This window comes from Diabrotica virgifera, chromosome 6, assembly GCF_917563875.1.
Source record: "Diabrotica virgifera virgifera chromosome 6, PGI_DIABVI_V3a".
NCBI lineage: Eukaryota > Metazoa > Arthropoda > Insecta > Coleoptera > Chrysomelidae > Diabrotica > Diabrotica virgifera.
The window spans coordinates 220,521,145-220,540,194 of record NC_065448.1 but is presented as its reverse complement, the minus strand read 5'-3'; the positions used below and the strand labels follow the sequence as shown (position 1 = coordinate 220,540,194).

Genomic DNA, 19,050 nt, shown 5'->3' with positions numbered 1-19,050 from the left:
AGCGTGAAAACAATTGTATTCATGTGGCAATGATATTGCCAACTTATTTGCAGATCACTTTTCATCAGTTTATAGTGATATTACTTTAAATTGCAATGTTGACCATATTCATTCTAAACTCAATATCTCATCATATTGTATCCAGATTTTCAAAATTTACGAAAAGCTTTCATCATTAAGTGTCAACAAGGGTCCTGGGCCTGATGGTATACCACCTAATTTTCTTAGGGAATTCAGTTTTATACTATCGCGACCTTTGTTTGATATATTTAATAAATCTTTGGATGTAGGTCAGTTTCCAGACTTTTGAAAACTTTCTTATATCAGACCAATATATAAAGCTGGTAATAAATCTAATATTAGTAATTACCGCCCTATATCTATTCTTAGTGCTGTACCAAAGGTTTTTGAGAGTATTATTAGTGATTTCCTCACCTTCGATAGCTACAGGATCCTAAACTCTCAGCATTTGGTTTTACTACAGGTAAGCCTGCTGAACTGAGTTTGTTGATCTATGTTGATTTTCTGTCTGAAGCCTTGGAACAGGCACTTCAAGTTGATTCAATTTATACTGACTTTTCCAAGGCCTTTGACAGAGTAAATCATAAACTACTGATTCGAAAGCTTAGCTCCTATGGCATAAGTGGACCTTTGTTGCAGTGGTTGCAGAGTTATTTAACTGAAAGATTTCAACAGGTCCGAGTGAACCACTTTTACTCACAAACTTTTTCAGTTAAGTCAGGTGTACCACAGGGATCTCATTTGGGTCCATTACTCTTTAATATATTTATTACCATATTACCATACATATTACCAACATATATATACCATGTATATAACATACATATTACCAACTATTTTCACGATTGTAACGCCTTGCTATTTGCTGATGACTTGAAGTGCTTTAAAGTTATAAAAAATCATTATGATGCTGCCATATTGCAATTAGAACTGACTAACCTCTCTGTATGGTGTTCACTTAACGGTATGAACCTTAATTCCAGCAAATGTCATGTAATTAACTTTAACCGTACTCACCACCCAATATTATCAAACTATTACATTGATGGCCAATTGCTCAACACTGTAAATAAAATCAAGGACTTAAGGATTACACTGGAAAATTCTCTTTGTTTCAGTACTCACATCATCAATGTCATTCAAACATCTATGAAAATGCTGGGTTTTGTAGAAAGAACAACTCGTGATTTTATAAACGTATCCAGTATTAGAGTTCTTTACTTCTCCTTGGTCAGGTTTCACCTCGAATATTGTTCTTCAGTGTGGTCCCCACACTACTTGGTCTACATTAGGAAACTTAAACAAGTCCAAAATAGTTTCTTCCGTTACATTGCTTTTAAGCTTCATACCTATCAAGATTACACTGTATGGCAGCATCAACTGCAGGTCCCCTCTTGCAAGCTGGAGAAAACAAAGGGACCTTTTGCTATTATTCAAGATCTTAAATGGTATATGCAGTTGTTATCAACTACTTAATAAGATCACACTGTTTGTACCACCTCGCACCACTAGACAACAAGTGCGAACATTTTATGTACTATTCCATAGGTTTAATTATTCACTTTTTTCGTTCGTACCCAGAGTCTTGAATTTAGCAAACTCCCTTTACAATTTACAACTGTTTGAGAACTCCATCAGTCGTTTTAAAAGAAATTTACATGGGATCAATATTTGAGTGAAACATCCGTAATTTGTTAACTTGTTTTTATGTTATTATTTCCTATTACATATTTACTTCTATATTATATTTATATTTCTGTATTTCTGTTTTTTATATTATATTATGTTATTGTTTTTATCTGTGCACTGTGTATTTATGTAACACTTTATGTTCAATTAACCCGCCGTTACATGCGTCTTCTATAGTGACGTGGTTGCACGCATATGAGCGTCGCCCTCACCTACACAAATTCGACTTATTTCGAGGAAGAATGAATGTCAACAAATATAAATATAAAATGGGTTGTACTCACATATTACAGAAAGTCTCGTAAACCAATTTTTTTTTTATTAATTTAACAAAACAAAAGTAAAAATAATATAGATCAAAAGCAAATTTTCTTAATTTTCAATTTCAGCAAGCCACTGAAGAAATTAACGTTCTTTACACGAATTCATTTTACTAAAAATACAAATTAAAATTAAAAACTGTTCTGAAGCTATTTCTTCGTGGCATTTATGTAATTAACTATTAATATTTTGTATTTTGATAACGACGTCCGAGGTGGAATTCGAAACGTCAATAAAATCAATTTTTCCTTACAAAGAAATAGCTTCAGAACAGTTTTTAATTTTAATTTGTATTTTTAGTAAAATGAATTCGCGTAAAGAACGTTAATTTCTTCAGTGACTTGCTGAAACTGAAAATTAACCTCTTAAGTGGGCAAGAATATTTGCAGAGATGTACCGTGCGGTGGGGAAAATTTTTTTTTCTGTATATGTGTTAAATTTTTGTAATTGATCATTGAGAAAGGTACATACGGCAATATTATACAAGTTTTTTCAAGATTTAGCTATAGTCTATTCGCTAAACTCAGACGCAACTTTCTAGATATTTTAGTCGGTAATTTTGACAATTTTAGTAAAATTGGCAAAAAATAATTACTAAATAGTTAATAATCACTAAATAGTTAGTAATTTTGCCAATTTTTGCAAAATTGGCAAAAAACAAAAAAATTATCGACTAAAATATCTAGCCAGTTGCGTCTGAGTTTAGCGAACGGACTATATATAAATTTTTATTGTTCATAGGCGGGTAGAATGTTTTCGTATAGGGTATAATAAAAAGGATAAAAAATAATAAAAATAATTATTACCTAGTATAATTATTGTTACATTTGTTAAAATGTGACAACGGATTATAGTAATATAAATTTTCATTGTTCATAGGCGGGTAATATGTGTGCGTATAGGGTAATCGGAAAAATAAAATTTAATAAAAAATAATTATTACTATCATTGTTACATTTCTCAAAATGCGACAAAAGATTATATAAATTTTCAATGTTCATAGGCGGGTAATATGTTTGAGTATAGGGTAATAGAAAGAATAAAAAAATAATAAAAAATAATTGTTACTATAATAAAATTGTTTCATTTTTTGTTAGAATGTAAAAAATGATTTACTAATTTCATAGTAAAAACATAGAACCAGTGGCATTACAAAAACCGCTCATTTATGTTTACATTGAATAGAAGTTGAAAAAACTTACCTAAAAGATAAACTGCAATATAGGTATACAAATCCTGATGGACATTTAAAATGTTTTTGAACTGGAACACTCGCGAAATGTACATGGTTTATAAGTTTAATGTCTAATAATTTAACAACGTATGGTATTTACCAAAGCACGGAACAGCACAAAGTGGGGCTTCACAAGAAGTACACATCACATTTGTTTCCTTTCTAATTTTGTGTGAGTTACACACTACACATCTTCTAGAGCCATGTTGTCTTGCTCCACTGGGAGGAGTGAATTCTGGAAAATGTCGTCCAGTAAGTCGAGCGGGAGTATCAGGGTTTAACATTCTGCTCGTGGAAACTGCTGTCGATGCACCATATTTCTCAAAAATTCTGTTAACGACATCTAGTCTAAAATTCAAATGCGATAATGGCCCACCTCGTTTTTTGTATAGTACAAAGGCATTGAACATTGCTACATCTACTAAATGCCTGAATATTTTTTGATAATATTTTTTTAGCCTTTTCCTTGCCATGCTATATGTGACTAAATATTGATCTGATAGGTCGACTCCCCCCATCCCTTTATTGTAGTCTACTATGACCTCTGGTTTTTGTAATACTTGCCCTCTTTTATTTTGTATTTGTATCATACTAGCGTCATGTGTTGTACTTAGCATGGTTATATCTTTCTTATCGCTCCATTTAAGACACATAAGTTTTTTTTATACGCAGCAGCATTTTCTCCTTTTTTAAACTTTTTTTTGTCACTTGCGTCGGAAGATTTTTTCTATTTATGCGTACAGTTCCTAGGGCATCGGTGTTGAAATCACACAAAATGTCGAATAATTCGGGTGAGGAATAATAATTGTCTGTAACGATCCTGTGACCTTTTCCTAGTATATCATTGGCTAAAGATAACACAATTTTTGTAGGTTTCGTCAAACGTGATATATCACGTCAGTGGATTTCTGAGAGCAGGTCAGTATCATTTCCTGTATACATAACAATTTTGTAAACATACCCCGAACTTGCCTCGCAAAGCCTGTATGACTCCATACCAAACCTAGCTCTTTTCTTGGGGATATATATTTTCCAGCTTAATCGACCCTTCCACAGAAGTAGGCTTTCATCTATAGAGACATCCTGTTCAAGATCACAAGCTGTTGAAAATTTGTTGACCAAATAATCCATTACTGGCTTTATTTTATACAGTCTAGGGTGAATATTTATTGTAGGATCAAATGTTTCGTTGTCGCTAAAATGGAGGAATTTAAGTAGCAAAAAAAATCGTTTCTCTGTCATCATTTGATAAAATATAGGTGTTTCTATAAGTTTCTTTCTTGAAAAAAACATACTGCTTTTGGGCTTTTGGATAATGCCCTGAAGAAATAAAATTCCTAACAACAGTTTTATTTCAAAAGCGCTAGTAGGAATCCAATCTCTGTCTCTAGCCCTTCTTTTCATTTGTCCTTAGTCAGTTTTTTCTCGAATTTTATTTTGTGCATACCTATTAGTCTCCGTTGCAATCATTTCTGCAAATTCGTCATCAATAAAATATTCATAAAATTCTATTGGTTCTGCGGCTGATACCAGATCGTGGTGTACCCCCACATTTTCATTAAATACAAACCTTTCCCTTTCATTTCCAGTTTCAGTCCATGTATCATTTTGCATGATAGGGGGAATCAAATCTTGCTCATCTTCAGATGATTCATCTTCTGAGCTAGTAACTGTAGCCGTTCTACATCGATGTAGCTCTTCAATCAACCCTTTTCTACTAGTGCTAGGGACTGAATGTGGAGGGTCTTCCAATTCATCAATATCCTCTGATTCAGAAGACATATAATCCACGTCTCTTTCTTCATCGCTAGCTTCAGCCATTTGCTGTAAAAGTTGGATGTCCTTAGCATCATCAAAACGAAATGCTCGCTTCATTTTTATGATTATAAAGTCTAATTTGTGGGAAACAGAACACTCGTAAAAAGTTTTTATAATTACATAAATAAAACTAGATCGCTATAATAATTGAATTTGCGGAGTAGGAACACTCGTAAAAAGTTTGTATAATTACATAAATAAAACTAAATCACTATAATAATTGAATTTGCGGAGTACCTGCTAGAAAAATAATATCACTTTTTAAAAACAACAAGACACACGTGTTTATTTCAGTCACCATAAAATGAAACTAAATATTTAGCTAAAAATAAAATACAAAAATACAGGTGATTGGGAAGCATATAAGGCTAAACTGAAAACCTATAATAAGAAAATCCAATCCGCTAAGGAAAGATCCTGGAGAGAATTCTGTGAAAACATTGAAAGTGTACCTGAAAGCGCCAGGGTTAACAGAATCCTCAAAAGAGATAACATTAACAAACCCAAGTCAATGAAATTGCCCAATGGGAAATATACGGACACAGAGAAGGAGGCTGTAGAGCATCTTTTAGGTGTTCACTTTCCAGGGTCGACGCAATTGACTGCTAATAATAATCATCAAGCAAACAATAGCCCAACCAAAAGGGACTGGCTGACCTCTGACGAGATCTTTGGTTCTCACAAGGTCAGATGGGCTATTGAAACTTTTGAACCTTATAAAACTGCGGGACCGGATGGTATATTTCCTAAGCTTCTCCAGGAGGGTCTGGAAATAATCATGGGTCCCCTGATCACAATATTTAGAGCTAGCCATGCTCTGGGATACATTCCCAAAGCTTGGAGAAGGGCAAGGGTGGCGTTTATTCCCAAACCAGGAAAAACAGATTACACCTTAGCAAAATCTTACAGGCCTATAAGTCTGACCTCATTCATGTTAAAAACCATGGAAAAAATCTTGAACGAACACATCAAGAAAAACAATTTAAATGAAAATCCACTGCACCAACGGCAATGGGCGTATCAGGCAGGGAAATCAGGTGAAGCCGCCCTGCACAATCTAGTGTCGGAACTCGAAAGGAGTCTGCATCAGAAAGAAGTCGCCCTTGCTGCATTTTTAGATATAGAAGGTGCATTTGATAATACCTCAATCGAGTCTATACAAAGCGCACTGGTGAGGAAGAAAATCAACAACACAACATGCAAGTGGATTATTCAGATGCTTCAGAGCAGAATAATATCCACAGATACGCATGAAGATACCATAAATCTGAGGGCAACTAAGGGATGCCCTCAAGGCGGTGTATTGTCACCGTCATTATGGAACATAGTTGTCGATGATCTGATTCATGGGCTAAGCGCCCAAGGAATCTGGGTCCAGGGTTTCGCAGATGATATCGTGATAGTAACTAGGGGAAAATTTCCCAGCACTGTTGCGTATCAGATGCGATATGCCCTTCACTACATAGAGAACTGGTGTCTGAAAGAGAACCTCTCCGTGAACCCTTCTAAAACTAAACTGGTAGCCTTTACAAATAAGAGGAAGCTTACTGGACTGAGTGAGCTGAAATTATTTGGAGAGGTACTGGAAAGAACCAATGAGGTTAAGTATCTAGGGGTAACCCTGGATTCGAAACTCAATTGGAATACTCATATTACCAATATAACCAATAGGGCTAAGCGACTCTTCTGGAACTGCAGACGAGTTGTAGGTAAAACCTGGGGATTGAAACCAAAGGTGATATGTTGGTTGTACACATCAGTGATACGACCGACAGTTACTTATGGGTCAGTACTCTGGTGGAGAAAGACGGCTTTGCAATCTTGTGTGACCACTCTCACCACCCTACAAAGACAAGCGCTTCTAAATATAACAGGAGCCTTGAATAGTACAGGAACGGCTTCATTAGAGGCTATCACAGGTCTCCCTCCGCTGGAATTGTATATTTCGGCGGTAGCCTTTATGACCATCCTGAGGCTCAAAGCAAACAATACTTGGAGGCCAAATTATGTATTGAATAGCCACACATACATTACTGGGACTATACTTGAGGAATACATCTTTATGATGAACTTAGATATGATGACACCAGAACTAATCTTCACTGAGAAGATTAACACAATTATACCATCTAGAGAACAAAAAGTCCCAAACATTAATGGAGACTTAATATGGTTCACTGATGGATCTAAAACTGCCCATGGTACTGGATCAGGAGTCTTTGGGCAAACATGTAACTATAATAAATCTTACAGCCTAGGTCAACATACAACGGTGTTCCAGGCTGAAGTTTTTGCTTTGGTGGCCTGCATTGATGAAATAATTGATGAGGACCCTAAATCTAAGAGAATCAACATTTACACAGATAGCCAATCGGCTATTCTGGCTGTAAAGAACCCTCTCACCAAATCAAAACTGGTGAGAAACTGCAAAGATCTCCTCAATAACCTGGCAAAAGACAACAAAGTGTCTTTAATATGGGTGCCGGGTCATGAAGGGGTGCATGGGAACGAACGAGCAGATATGTTAGCGAAACAAGGCTCGAGAAAAACTTTTGAAGGCCCAGAACCTTTCTGTGGCATCACTAAAGATGCTATGAAAAACGAGGTTCAGAAATGGCTGATAAAGAATCATCAAAATAAATGGAGAACCACTCAAGGGCAAATCCAGACTAAAAAAATAATCAAGAATATTGATAAAATACTCTCGAACAGTTTGATGAACCTCAATAAACGAGAGATCAAAACGGTCACTGAAATGGTGACTGGACATTGTCGTTTAAGAAATCACCTATACAAACTAGGTAAGGTGAATGAACCATGGTGCAGAAAGTGCGAAATGGAAGAAGAAACTGCCATACACATACTATGCTATTGCAGTGTGCTAGGTGATGTAAGGCAGAACTTCACTGGTCAAATGAGGTTTGAACCAGAAGAGATCTTAAAACTACCAATAAGAAAACTGTTGGCCTTCGTTGAGGCCACAGGACTTATTAAAGTTTAAGGAGAAGAACAGGGTTTGGTACAAAGGTCTTATGACCAAGTGCCAGAGACTAACGAGTCTCGCCTGAGTTAAGAAGAAGAAGAAGAAGAAGAATACAAAAGGTCTCTATTCCGAAAAGCAATAAATTTTATATCCACTTGAAGACAAGCTTACATTTCAAAAACGAACCCAACATTTATAAAACGAGCATTTAGTACACACAGTGTCATCTTTAAATTTCAAAGTAAATTATATTCCTAGATAATCCTTATTTCACATAGCAGAAATTTTTCTTTAGCGCGTACCCTATTGCAGATTGTGACAATTCTCGCGCGCTCCTGTGTTCGCTCGCCTTACAGGAAACTGCTCCATATCTCTGGAACCGATTTAAATAAAATAAATTTAAAAATAATTTTAGGTTCAGGGCAGTCAACGCTATCTATTAGTGAAAACCATAACTTTATAAGTTAAGTAATATAGGCGCCATAAACCAAAAACGGAAATTGTCGGTCAGCCCACTCTGCTATGCATCTAGAGCGGACGACTAAAGTCGTCCAGCCCGCTTGAGGGGTTAAGAAAACTTGCTTTTGATCTATATTATTTTAACTTTTACCCATTTTTAAATTTACCTATTATAGGTAAATTTAAAAATGGGTTCTTAACCAGTGGCGCACCTAGAATTTTCCTCTGGGGGGGGGTTTGCTTGGGCACCGAAAGTTTTTTGTATTATTTGTGAAAGACAAGTTACATTTTCCTACTTTCTTTTATATATATATTTCTAACACCCCCTCGGTGTGCCACTGTTCCTAACCTAATCCAAACAATAATATTTTAATTAAACCTACCTAAATATTAAATAAAAACCTAAAAGTTTCTTTGAGATAATAGAAACGTGATTTCACTGTGACTGCACGCGCAGTGAGGAATTCCCTCACTTCAAGAGGGATGTCTCTTCTTTCAACTATCACACAGCACACTGGCCGGCTGAAATATTCTATAACTTTTTCATACATTCTCATAAACCATGCTAAAGGCATTCCTGGGTGCTTAAGGTTATCGTATTAGTTTACACAATTTCATTGGTTATAAACAAATATGGTGAGGGATTTCCTCATAGCGCGTGTAATGGAGGGTTAAAAAATGTAATGTATTTTTATAAAATTGGGCTTGCCCGTAAAAATAATAAATAAATAAATAAATATGTAGATATATGTATATATAGTCCATCCGCTATAACTTTTTCCATGTGGTACGATTCATTTTCAAGCAAATTAAGTCAAAACATAAATTGAAACGAACGTCAATGTGTATATACATTTTGTATACTGTATACTATATACTACATACATTGGCATATGTTTCACTTTCTGTTTTGACTTAATTTGATTGAAAATGAATCGTACCGCATGGGAAAAGTTATAGCGGACGGACTATATGTATTGTATTATATATGAAATAAATGTTTTTCTGTGCTTTTCAATTATCGGTGCCACATCGGGTCTTGAGGAGCACGGATAATTGGGGTTCTACAGTATTTAGAAAATATGAAAAGTTATATTGTTCAATATAAATAAATCAGTACTTACTGCAATCCTAAACATCTATCCATTAAAACATCTTTAAACTCCTTTGTCTTGGCCTCTTCCTCAGAGCATGTAATAAGCAATGAATGTGACTGACTAGCTGGTTTTGATGCTACTGCAGTAGAATTGTTCCAAAAATACTTCTTATTCGTTTTAAGTTTTTCTAACATATCAGCAACAGAAAACTGAGTAACAGTTACACTTCTTGGAGGCAAGACTCCCTTCAAGTTATTCTGAGTTCTTCTTAACAGCATATAATCCTTTTTGACCACATTCTTCTCTCTAGGAGGGGACACAACAGGCTGACTAGGTTCTTGCGATTTCTCTTCAACTATATCTTCAGAAAACAAATCAGGACTAAGGCTCGAATTGATTGGATTTGTACCAGATTTATCTGGCGTGGAGGCTACTGATTGGATAGTACTAGTACTAAGTTTCCTCCACGATTTTGGTTCTTTATATACAACAGGACTTTCTCTGATACTCTTAGAGGAGCTGGGAGTTTCATTCTTTGATATTTCCAGTGCCTCATTGACCTTTTTGAAGATTAAATCTTTAATATCCGAATGGTCCACATCCTTCAGTACATGTTCCAAAGTTTCCGTTACCACAGATGTTATTAAGTTGATTGAATCTTCAGTCATACTACAAGTAGTTTCTGATAGATCTTTATTTTCATTCTTAGATGACTCATTGTTAGCATTGTCACTTTCTTCTTTTGAACAATTATTGCCTTTTGAAGATATTAGTTTATTTTCGCTGTCGAAACCTGCAAATTCTGTACTGCTATCACTACCTAGATCATTCCGAGGACTATTTCTGCTTTTATCTACTTCACATTGTGTGTCTACCGGAACAGGTTCTCCAAATTCAGCTGTAGGCTGCTCTACCTGTTCACTAGATATAGGTTCACATGTCTGTAAACCCACATTTTCAGTCACATTGTCCCTAACATTATTTCCTTCTTCAATTATTCCACTTTTAACATTTTCTACCAATTTCTCACTTTTACTTTCACTCATTGAATAGTCGAAGCAGACAGATTCACTTTCTGTAACGTTATTAGATGAAATATCCTGAGTAAAGTTACTTTCATTTTCCAAAATCACACTTAAACTTTCTTGCATATAACTTTCAGCTAATTCATTGCCTTGGGAGAAACTTTCGCTTCTTACAGACTCTGATAACTCAGAACTTGATGTAAACGAGGTAGTTTCATTTATAGATTCATGTTCGGATTCAATTTTTGAATTGTTGTCGAATTTTTTTGGAGTTGGTAAAAGAAATGAGCCAGTGCTATCGTTTATACTTTTGTCTGGAGTTAAACTAGGATACTTTCTCTTAACACTAAAGAAGTTCTCTTTGCCATCTTTTGAGAAGACTAAGGTTAGTTTTTTCTTTTGCTCGCTGGATAACGTATTCGTAATGTTATTAAATGCTGAATTTTTTGTATGGTGCATATCTCTTATCATTTCTCTTTTTATATCGTTAAGATCGGGTGAACTGTACATAGTTTTCGTGTTTTGAACACTAGCCTTATCTACTACTATTTTTTTACAAACTGGAACCTCAGCAGACACATTCGTTTGGTCTGTTTCGAATCCAGAATAACTTATATCTCTACTTGCAACCGAAGTAGATATCTCATTTGAAGAGTTATTAAGAAAAGGAGAACTAAAAACATGTCTTGTTTCCTCGAAATCTTCTTTTTCGATTTCTAAGCTAATATTGGAATACTTATGAACTTGTGGTGTCTCCAATAAGGCATCCTCGCTTAAATATATCGGTCTTCTATTCATGGTATTTATTATTTTGTCATTAGAATCTAATGAGGAGTCTAAATTTGATTCATGGTGGTGAGAAATGTAGCCACTATCATAGTCCATACTAAAGTGTAAATTTCCAGATTTTGAAGTATCTTCACTACTTTTAAATGCACTGGATGAAATATGTTCCATACTTAGTTGCAAAATGTACACAAAAACTCCAGGAATTGTTACATTCCTGTAAATAAACAATCCTTTTTAACACAATTCTAGCAAGCGCGAACATCAACGGCGGAAAACTCCACTTGCCTTGTTTTGGTTTAACTTTTTTTTGTGACGTTGTCATGTCATGTGTCAAAATCCAACTGATATATATTATAGTCCAGGAGCCAGGACTGTTTCGTGGGCGATCAATGTCCACGGAGTTTCAGAGGTATTCTTATTTATTTTAACCCGTTCAATTCGAATTTCAAACTTGCTTTTGAGTCGAAAATTTGTTATAAACGATTTAATTGTTTTAATGATTATAATTCGTAAACTAACAAACATAACTATTCCAAGAAAGAATAACAGGAAGAGGCAAAACCATATTATACGACAAAAAGTAATGAGTTGAAAAAAGCTGAGTAGGTACTTATTTAACGTGGGCGTACTGGGAAAATCCACTAACTCTATTTTTTTCAATTTTGACATTTTAATACCATTAAATCCACAGCATCAATATGTTAACAGGAAAAACCATTTATCTCCAAATTCGTCATCCACCGTGGTTAAATCGGTATATTCAATGATAAAGAAAATTAACTAAATCCATCTTTTTTTTAAGTTTTCATAAATAAAATATTGTTTTTCCAAATATTTGTATGTATAATACATATACAGGGTGTCCCGGAAAATAGTGCGTTCCTTAAAGGTATAAGTAGAAGGCACCATGTAGAACAAAAAACTCTTAAAACATTTTTTTCTAAATGCAACCGTTTGACCAAAAAATTAAAATACATTTTGGTATGCAAATTTAAATCTGACAACTATGTGCGGTACGCAAATTTAAGCATAGACAGTCCCATATAAATAGATAGAAGATCGATAGTAAACAGATAGTTTTAAAGAATCCTGTTTAGTGTCAATGCCGAAAATGTTTTCGAATCGTGAGTGTATTACCTATTATGTTATTACGTTGATTATTTATGGCAGATCACTAAATGGAGAGGCATACTACAATTAATTTCTTTCAAAATGTTTTGCCGGTATTTCTCGTCCTATGAATGGTGTTTGTGAAAGGTTACTTGAAACATCTATTCGGTATAATAATTATTTTCAAGTAAGTACAACTTAGTTATTTCAGTTCACAAGTAAACAAATTACTGAGACATTATCTGGTGTATTTAAGTTCCACTGTAAACTATTAAAACTATGTAATTCAGTTAAAGCCCTCAGCAATACTCAGCATTCAACCCATTTAAACCTTACTAAATACATAATACTAGTTCAGTTAAAAGATGTGTTTTTATGTTAAAAGATGTGTAATTCGTTTAAAATTATGCAATAGGTATTTCCAATACATTTCAAAAGAAAATAATTTTAGTAAACAAATAGTAAATACATAAGTACAGTCGAACCCGCTTATTAGAATAGCCTTCGTGCCAAGCAAAAATATTCCTATAACCGGGATATTCTAATAACCGATCAGTGGTGGCTAGCAGAAATATATGTACCGAATATACGTCGTAATAGTACAACACACTTTGTAGAGGTACATACTGTATGTACATGTACATAGTATGTATTTACATGTACATACATACGTTATGTACATATATTATGTATATGGTTCTATTTTTTTATGTCAATAATACAGTACCTAGTGTAACTATTACTTATTTTATTAAAACACCAAACTACATTATCTGTGCATGCATACCTACACAAATAAGTATGAAATGTATGCAATATGTAGATATACGTATACATATATATTTTCTTATTAACATAATATGTCCAACAGACTTACTTTTTTTCTGGAAAAATAATCGGTAATCTGAGACTATTTGTTTTGTTACATAAGATATTAGCGTTGATTGAAATATTAATATGGGTCCAATACCTCAATCAACGATATATTAGTCACTTGTTGCTCTAAAATTATAATAAATAAAAAATTGACATTGGTTTTACCCTCCAGAAAATTTCAGCGGTTATTATATTACAAGGGGTTATTTATGACTTCCAACTGTTAAAAATCTAAACAGACAACGACGTGGCGGTGAGTGAGCAATAAGAATGCTTACAGAATTGAAAAATTAGGACCTACCTACTTTAAGATCGGTAAATGTTTGGCGGAAGGTAGAATTGGTACCCATAATAAAGTAAGAAATAAAATATTATCGACAGGTCCTATAAAACCAGAAAACATAAAAATTTGTGGGAAATTGTACCTAAAAAGTTTTTGGTAACTTGGATTATTAGATAAAGCGGGATTCTTTTACTAAAACGTATCACTATAAACGGTTAAATTTATTAAGGAGTAAATGGAAATGTTCCGGGATCTCAAAATTCTATTCCTTAAACCGGGATATTCCTATAAGCGGTACTCTAATAAGCGGGTTCGACTGTATTACCTACTATTAGGTTGGATTATTTTAATTTTAAATACTGAATCACAATCACAAACGAGTTCTTATTTTTCTTTCTCTTTGCCTTATCCCTATGCGGGGTCGGCTTCCCTAATTGCATTTCTCCACACAATTCTGTCTTGGGTCATATCAATGTTAATCCCCTTTACCAACATGTCCTGTCTTATCGCCTCCCCCCAGGTCTTCTTTGGTCTTCCTCTCCTTCTCCTTCCAGGAATCTGCACTTCAGCTATTCTTCGTATTGGGTGATTAACGTCTCGACGTTGAACATGACCGAACCATCTTAACCTATGCTCTCTCATTTTGGCATCAATTGGTGCCACACCTAGACTTCCCCTAATATACTCATTTCTAATTTTATCCTTCTTTGTCACTCCACTCATCCATCTAAGCATTCTCATTTCCGCCACATGCATTCGTTGTTCCTCTTTCTTTTTCACTGCCCAACATTCAGTTCCGTACATCATAGCCGGTCTTATGGCTGTTTTATAGAATTTTCCCTTCAGCTTCATTGGAATTTTTCTGTCACACAACACACCACTCGCTTCTTTCCACTTCATCCATCCAGCCCTAATTCTACTGCATGCATCTCCATCTATTTCTCCATTACTCTGTAATACCGATCCTAGGTACTTAAAACTATTGCTTTTCACAATCATTTCACCATCTAAAGATACCATTTTATTTGTAGTAGCTCCATCTTTAAATGAACATTCCAAATACTCTGTTTTTGTCCTACTAAGTTTTAAACCTTTTTCCTCCAGAGCTTGTCTCCACTGTTCCAGTTTTTGTTCTAAGTCTCTTTCACTATTTCCTACTAACACGACATTTCCTACAAACGAGTTCTTATTATCTGTTATTATTCCGTAGTGCGTACGATGTTGCCAGTTTATTAAAATTTCCAAACATTAAAATACAGGTATATGGAAAACAATGTTAACTTTTTTTTGGAAACGGTTAACTTTAGAAAAAAATGGTATAGGACTTTTTTGTTCCAAATTGTGTATTCTCTCCATACCTTAAAGGGACACGCTGTATATGTATGTGCACACCACCTGTGGTTAACATTCTTTAAAATCATATCCAGGTACAAAAACTTGAACAGTCAGTGGAGTGTACCCCATTTTTAAGAGGTAAGCCATAAGGTATATTAATGTTTAAATGCGTTTTTCTCAAAACTTTACTTTTGTGAGTTAGTGGATTTTTCCAGTACTCCCACGATATGAAATTCTTGGTGAAAGAAATATAAATAAAAATAAATCATTCACACGGCAAAGAACTCCATGGTTTTATTCAGAAAGGAAAGAAAAGCTAAGAAATTCGATCAAGAATAGATGAGCAATCAAGAGCAGTCTTTTTGAATATAAGAAAACTTCTGAGTAACAAAAAGCTCAAATCTACAAATTCGATATCGTCTTCTTTTATATAGGCAGTACTGCCTGTTTTTCTTCAACGGTGCCTTTTCTTCTGCCCCTAAGTTGTCATTCCATATTTTCCTTGACTTCTTCTGCCTAACGGTGACTTGTCCCTGGCTATTCTTACTATCCTTGATTCAGAGATCCTGCTTTTTGTTTATCCTACTCTTTTTTCTGTTCTTTGTTCAGGTATTTATATTATCTACCCCACATATGCGTCTGATTTCCTCACTGCTTACTCTTACCCTATCCTGTAGTACTTTTCCAGCAATCCTTCTTAAGATCTTCATTTCGTATTTCGTTGGTCTCCAGATGTCTTCGTGTTTTGCTTGTATCTGGTCTTGTTTCGCCGTGTAAGTTATAACTGGCCTAATAACTGACTTATATATTCCGGCCTTTGTTTCCAATCTTAGGTGTTTGTTTTTCCAAATTGTGTCGTTTAGGCATCCGGCCGTTCTACTGGCTTTATTTATATGGGTCAAACCGGCAAACAGGTGTATGTTCTCAAAGAAATTGAAAGTGTGTAAAAAAATATTTAATAATCAGCTAAGTACTTTCAACACATAACGTGCCATCATCAGAGCTTCGTCCTCTTATAAATCCTTCATAGAAGAGCAATTGTTAAAATTCACATATCGGGTATAAAACCCTTAAAATTAAAAGTTTATCACATCTAAATTCTATTTTAGTTTAAAATAGAAGCTTTTTAGCTGTTCACGTGAACTCACAATGGTTTGACGCAGCCATGTTGTAATTTTAAACTAAAATAGAATTTAGATGTGATAAACTTTTAATTTTAAGGGTTTTATACCCGATATCTGTGGCTTTTGCCCAGTATCCATGATTTACCATGTGAATTTTAACAATTGCTCTTCTATGAAGGATTTATAAGAGGACGAAGCTCTGATGATGGCACGTTATGTGTTGAAAGTACTTAGCTGATTATTAAAATTTTTTTACACACTTTCAATTTCTTTGAGAACATACACCTGTTTGCCGGTTTGACCTATTTAGAAGTGTGTACAAGTCATACAGTCTGTTTCAATTTAATTATATAGTCTTTTACCTCTTATTCGATATTTTTGTCGGCTGATAGATTAATTCCCAGGTATTTGAAAGTCTTACTTGTTGTATAATTTGATTGTCTAACTCCAATTTGCATCTTATAGGTTCTTTGGCTATTACTAAGCTTTTTGTTTTTTGCGCTGATATTTTCATATTCATTTCTTTTGCGTTAATGTTGAATTCGTGCAGTAATCTTTGTAGGTCGTCTTCGCACTCTACTACTAACACGGTGTCATCGGCGTAACAGAGTATTTTTATCTCTCTATCGCCCATTTTGTACCCTCTTTTTTTCTTCACTTATTTTATTATTGCATCCAAAATTATGTTAGACAGTAGAGAGCTTAGTGAATCTCCTTGCCTGATTCCTGTGTTTGTTTCTATGGGTTCTGTTATTATTCCGTTGACTTTCATTTCTATTTTATTTCTTACATACAGGGTGTAACAAAAATACAGGTCATAAATTTAATCACATATTCTGGGACCAAAAATAATTCGATTGAACCTAACTGACCTTAATACAAATATGCACATAAAAAAAGTTACAGCCCTTTGAAGTTACAAAATGAAAATCGATTTTTTCCAATATATCGAAAACTATTAAAGATTTTTTATTGAAAATGGACATGTGGTATTTTTATGGCAGTAGTATCTTAAGAAAAAATTATAGTTAAATTTGGACACCCCATAAAAATTTTATGGGGGTCTTGTTCCTTTAAACCCACCCAAACTTTTGTGTACGTTCCAATTTAATTAATATTGTAGTACCATTAGTTAAACACAATATTTTAAAAAAAATTTTGCCTCTCAGTACTTTTTCGAAAAATCAGTTTATATCGAGATATTTTGAATATTTGTCAAATCCACCACATATTTGTATATGGTTAAGTACGATTATGGAAACTTGGTAATAATATGAACATTTATTTTTGATTTACATTTTTAGGTATGTTTTGAACCATATTAAAAAAGGATCCACACCTCGATAAAAGATGCCTTATCAAAAAATACAAAGAGGCAAAAAAGTTTTAAAAACACTGTGTTTAACTAATGGTATCGCAGCAATAGTTTAATTGGAACGTACACAAACATCTGGGGGGTTTAAAGGAACAAAACCCCCATAAAATTTTTATGTAAACATATTAAAAAAGAAGCTGCAACTCGATAAAAGCCGCCTTATCGAAAAAATACTAGGAGGCAAAAAAGTTTTAAAAATATTTATTTCAACTAATGGTGCCTCAAAAATAATTTAATTGGAACGTACACAAAAGTTTGGGGGGGTTTAAAGGAACAAAACCCCCATAAAATTTTTATGGGGTGTCCAAATTTCACTATAATTTTTTCTTAAGATACTACTGCCATAAGAATACCACATGTCCATTTTCAATAAAAAATCTCTAATAGTTTTCGATATATTGGAAAAAATCGATTTTCATTTTGTAACTTCAAAGAGCTGTAACTTTTTTTACGTGCATATTTGTACTAAGGTAAGTTAGGTTCAATCGAATTATTTTTGGTCCCAGAATATGTGATTAAATTTATGACCTGTATTTTTGTTACACCCTGTATATGTTTTCTATCAGTTTTATGATATCCAGTGGTAAATTTTTGTCATATAGTAGCTGTATCACATCTTTTAATTGGATTCTATCAAACGCTTTCTCTAGGTCTATGAAACAGAAAAAGGCTGGTTTGTTATATTCTAATGATTTCTTCGCTATTTGCCTTATCACAAAAACTGTATCGTTTCATGATCTTCCACTTCTAAATACTTGTTTTTCATCCGATATATTTATGCAGGCAATTATTAATCGATAAAGATCGGCCATTAATTCGATATCCAATGGTAAAATGTTATGTCCACTCTATTCTTCTTTATGGTGCCGAAGCTGGGACTGTTAAGGCCGCGTCTCACCATCAAATAATTTGATCAAACAGTTTGAGCAAACTTGACGTACTTGAGGAAGTACGTCAAAGTGACGTCACAATTGCAGTTTTTTTGAAATTCTAAAAATCTGTGCTCTCACTATCAGTTTAGTTTGATCAAATTTTTTGTATTGAGTTGTCTAACTTGTTTGTACTTTATTTAAAATTAAAATTTTTCTTTATTATCCACAATGAACACTCAGGATGTGACGTCACTAACTGTCACTTTCAGTTTGCTCAAACCAGTTTGATCAAATTATTTGATCGTGGGACGCGGCCTTTAAGGCTCCGTCTCACCATCAAATAATTTGGTCAAACAGTTTGAGCAAACTTGACATACTTAAGGAAGTACGTCAAAGTGACGTTACAATTGCAGTTTTTTTGAAATTCTAAAAATCTGTGCTCTCACTATCAGTCTAGTTTGATCAAATTTTTTGGATTGAGTTGTCTAACTTGTTTGTACTTTATTTAAAATTAAAATTTTTCATTATTATCCACAGTGAACACTCAGGATGTGACGTCACTAACTGTCACTTTCACCAGTTTGATCAAATTATTTGATGGTGGGACGCGGTCTTTAATGTTGACTTAATAAGGAAACT

The 19,050-nt window shown here is 34.1% G+C and overlaps 1 protein-coding gene across 1 annotated transcript in view; it reads right to left on the bottom strand.

Moving 5' to 3' along the window:
• The window catches only part of LOC126886715 (uncharacterized), a 33,420-nt gene extending 21,675 nt beyond the window's left edge, over positions 1 to 11,745 (bottom strand). Inside the window, exon 1 of the mRNA XM_050653718.1 lies at positions 9,650 to 11,745. Within this exon, the coding sequence (XP_050509675.1) occupies positions 9,650 to 11,604 (1,955 nt within the window). The 5' untranslated portion in view covers positions 11,605 to 11,745. The remainder of the gene's footprint in view (positions 1 to 9,649) is intronic.
• Positions 11,746 to 19,050: the final 7,305 nt, after the last annotated feature.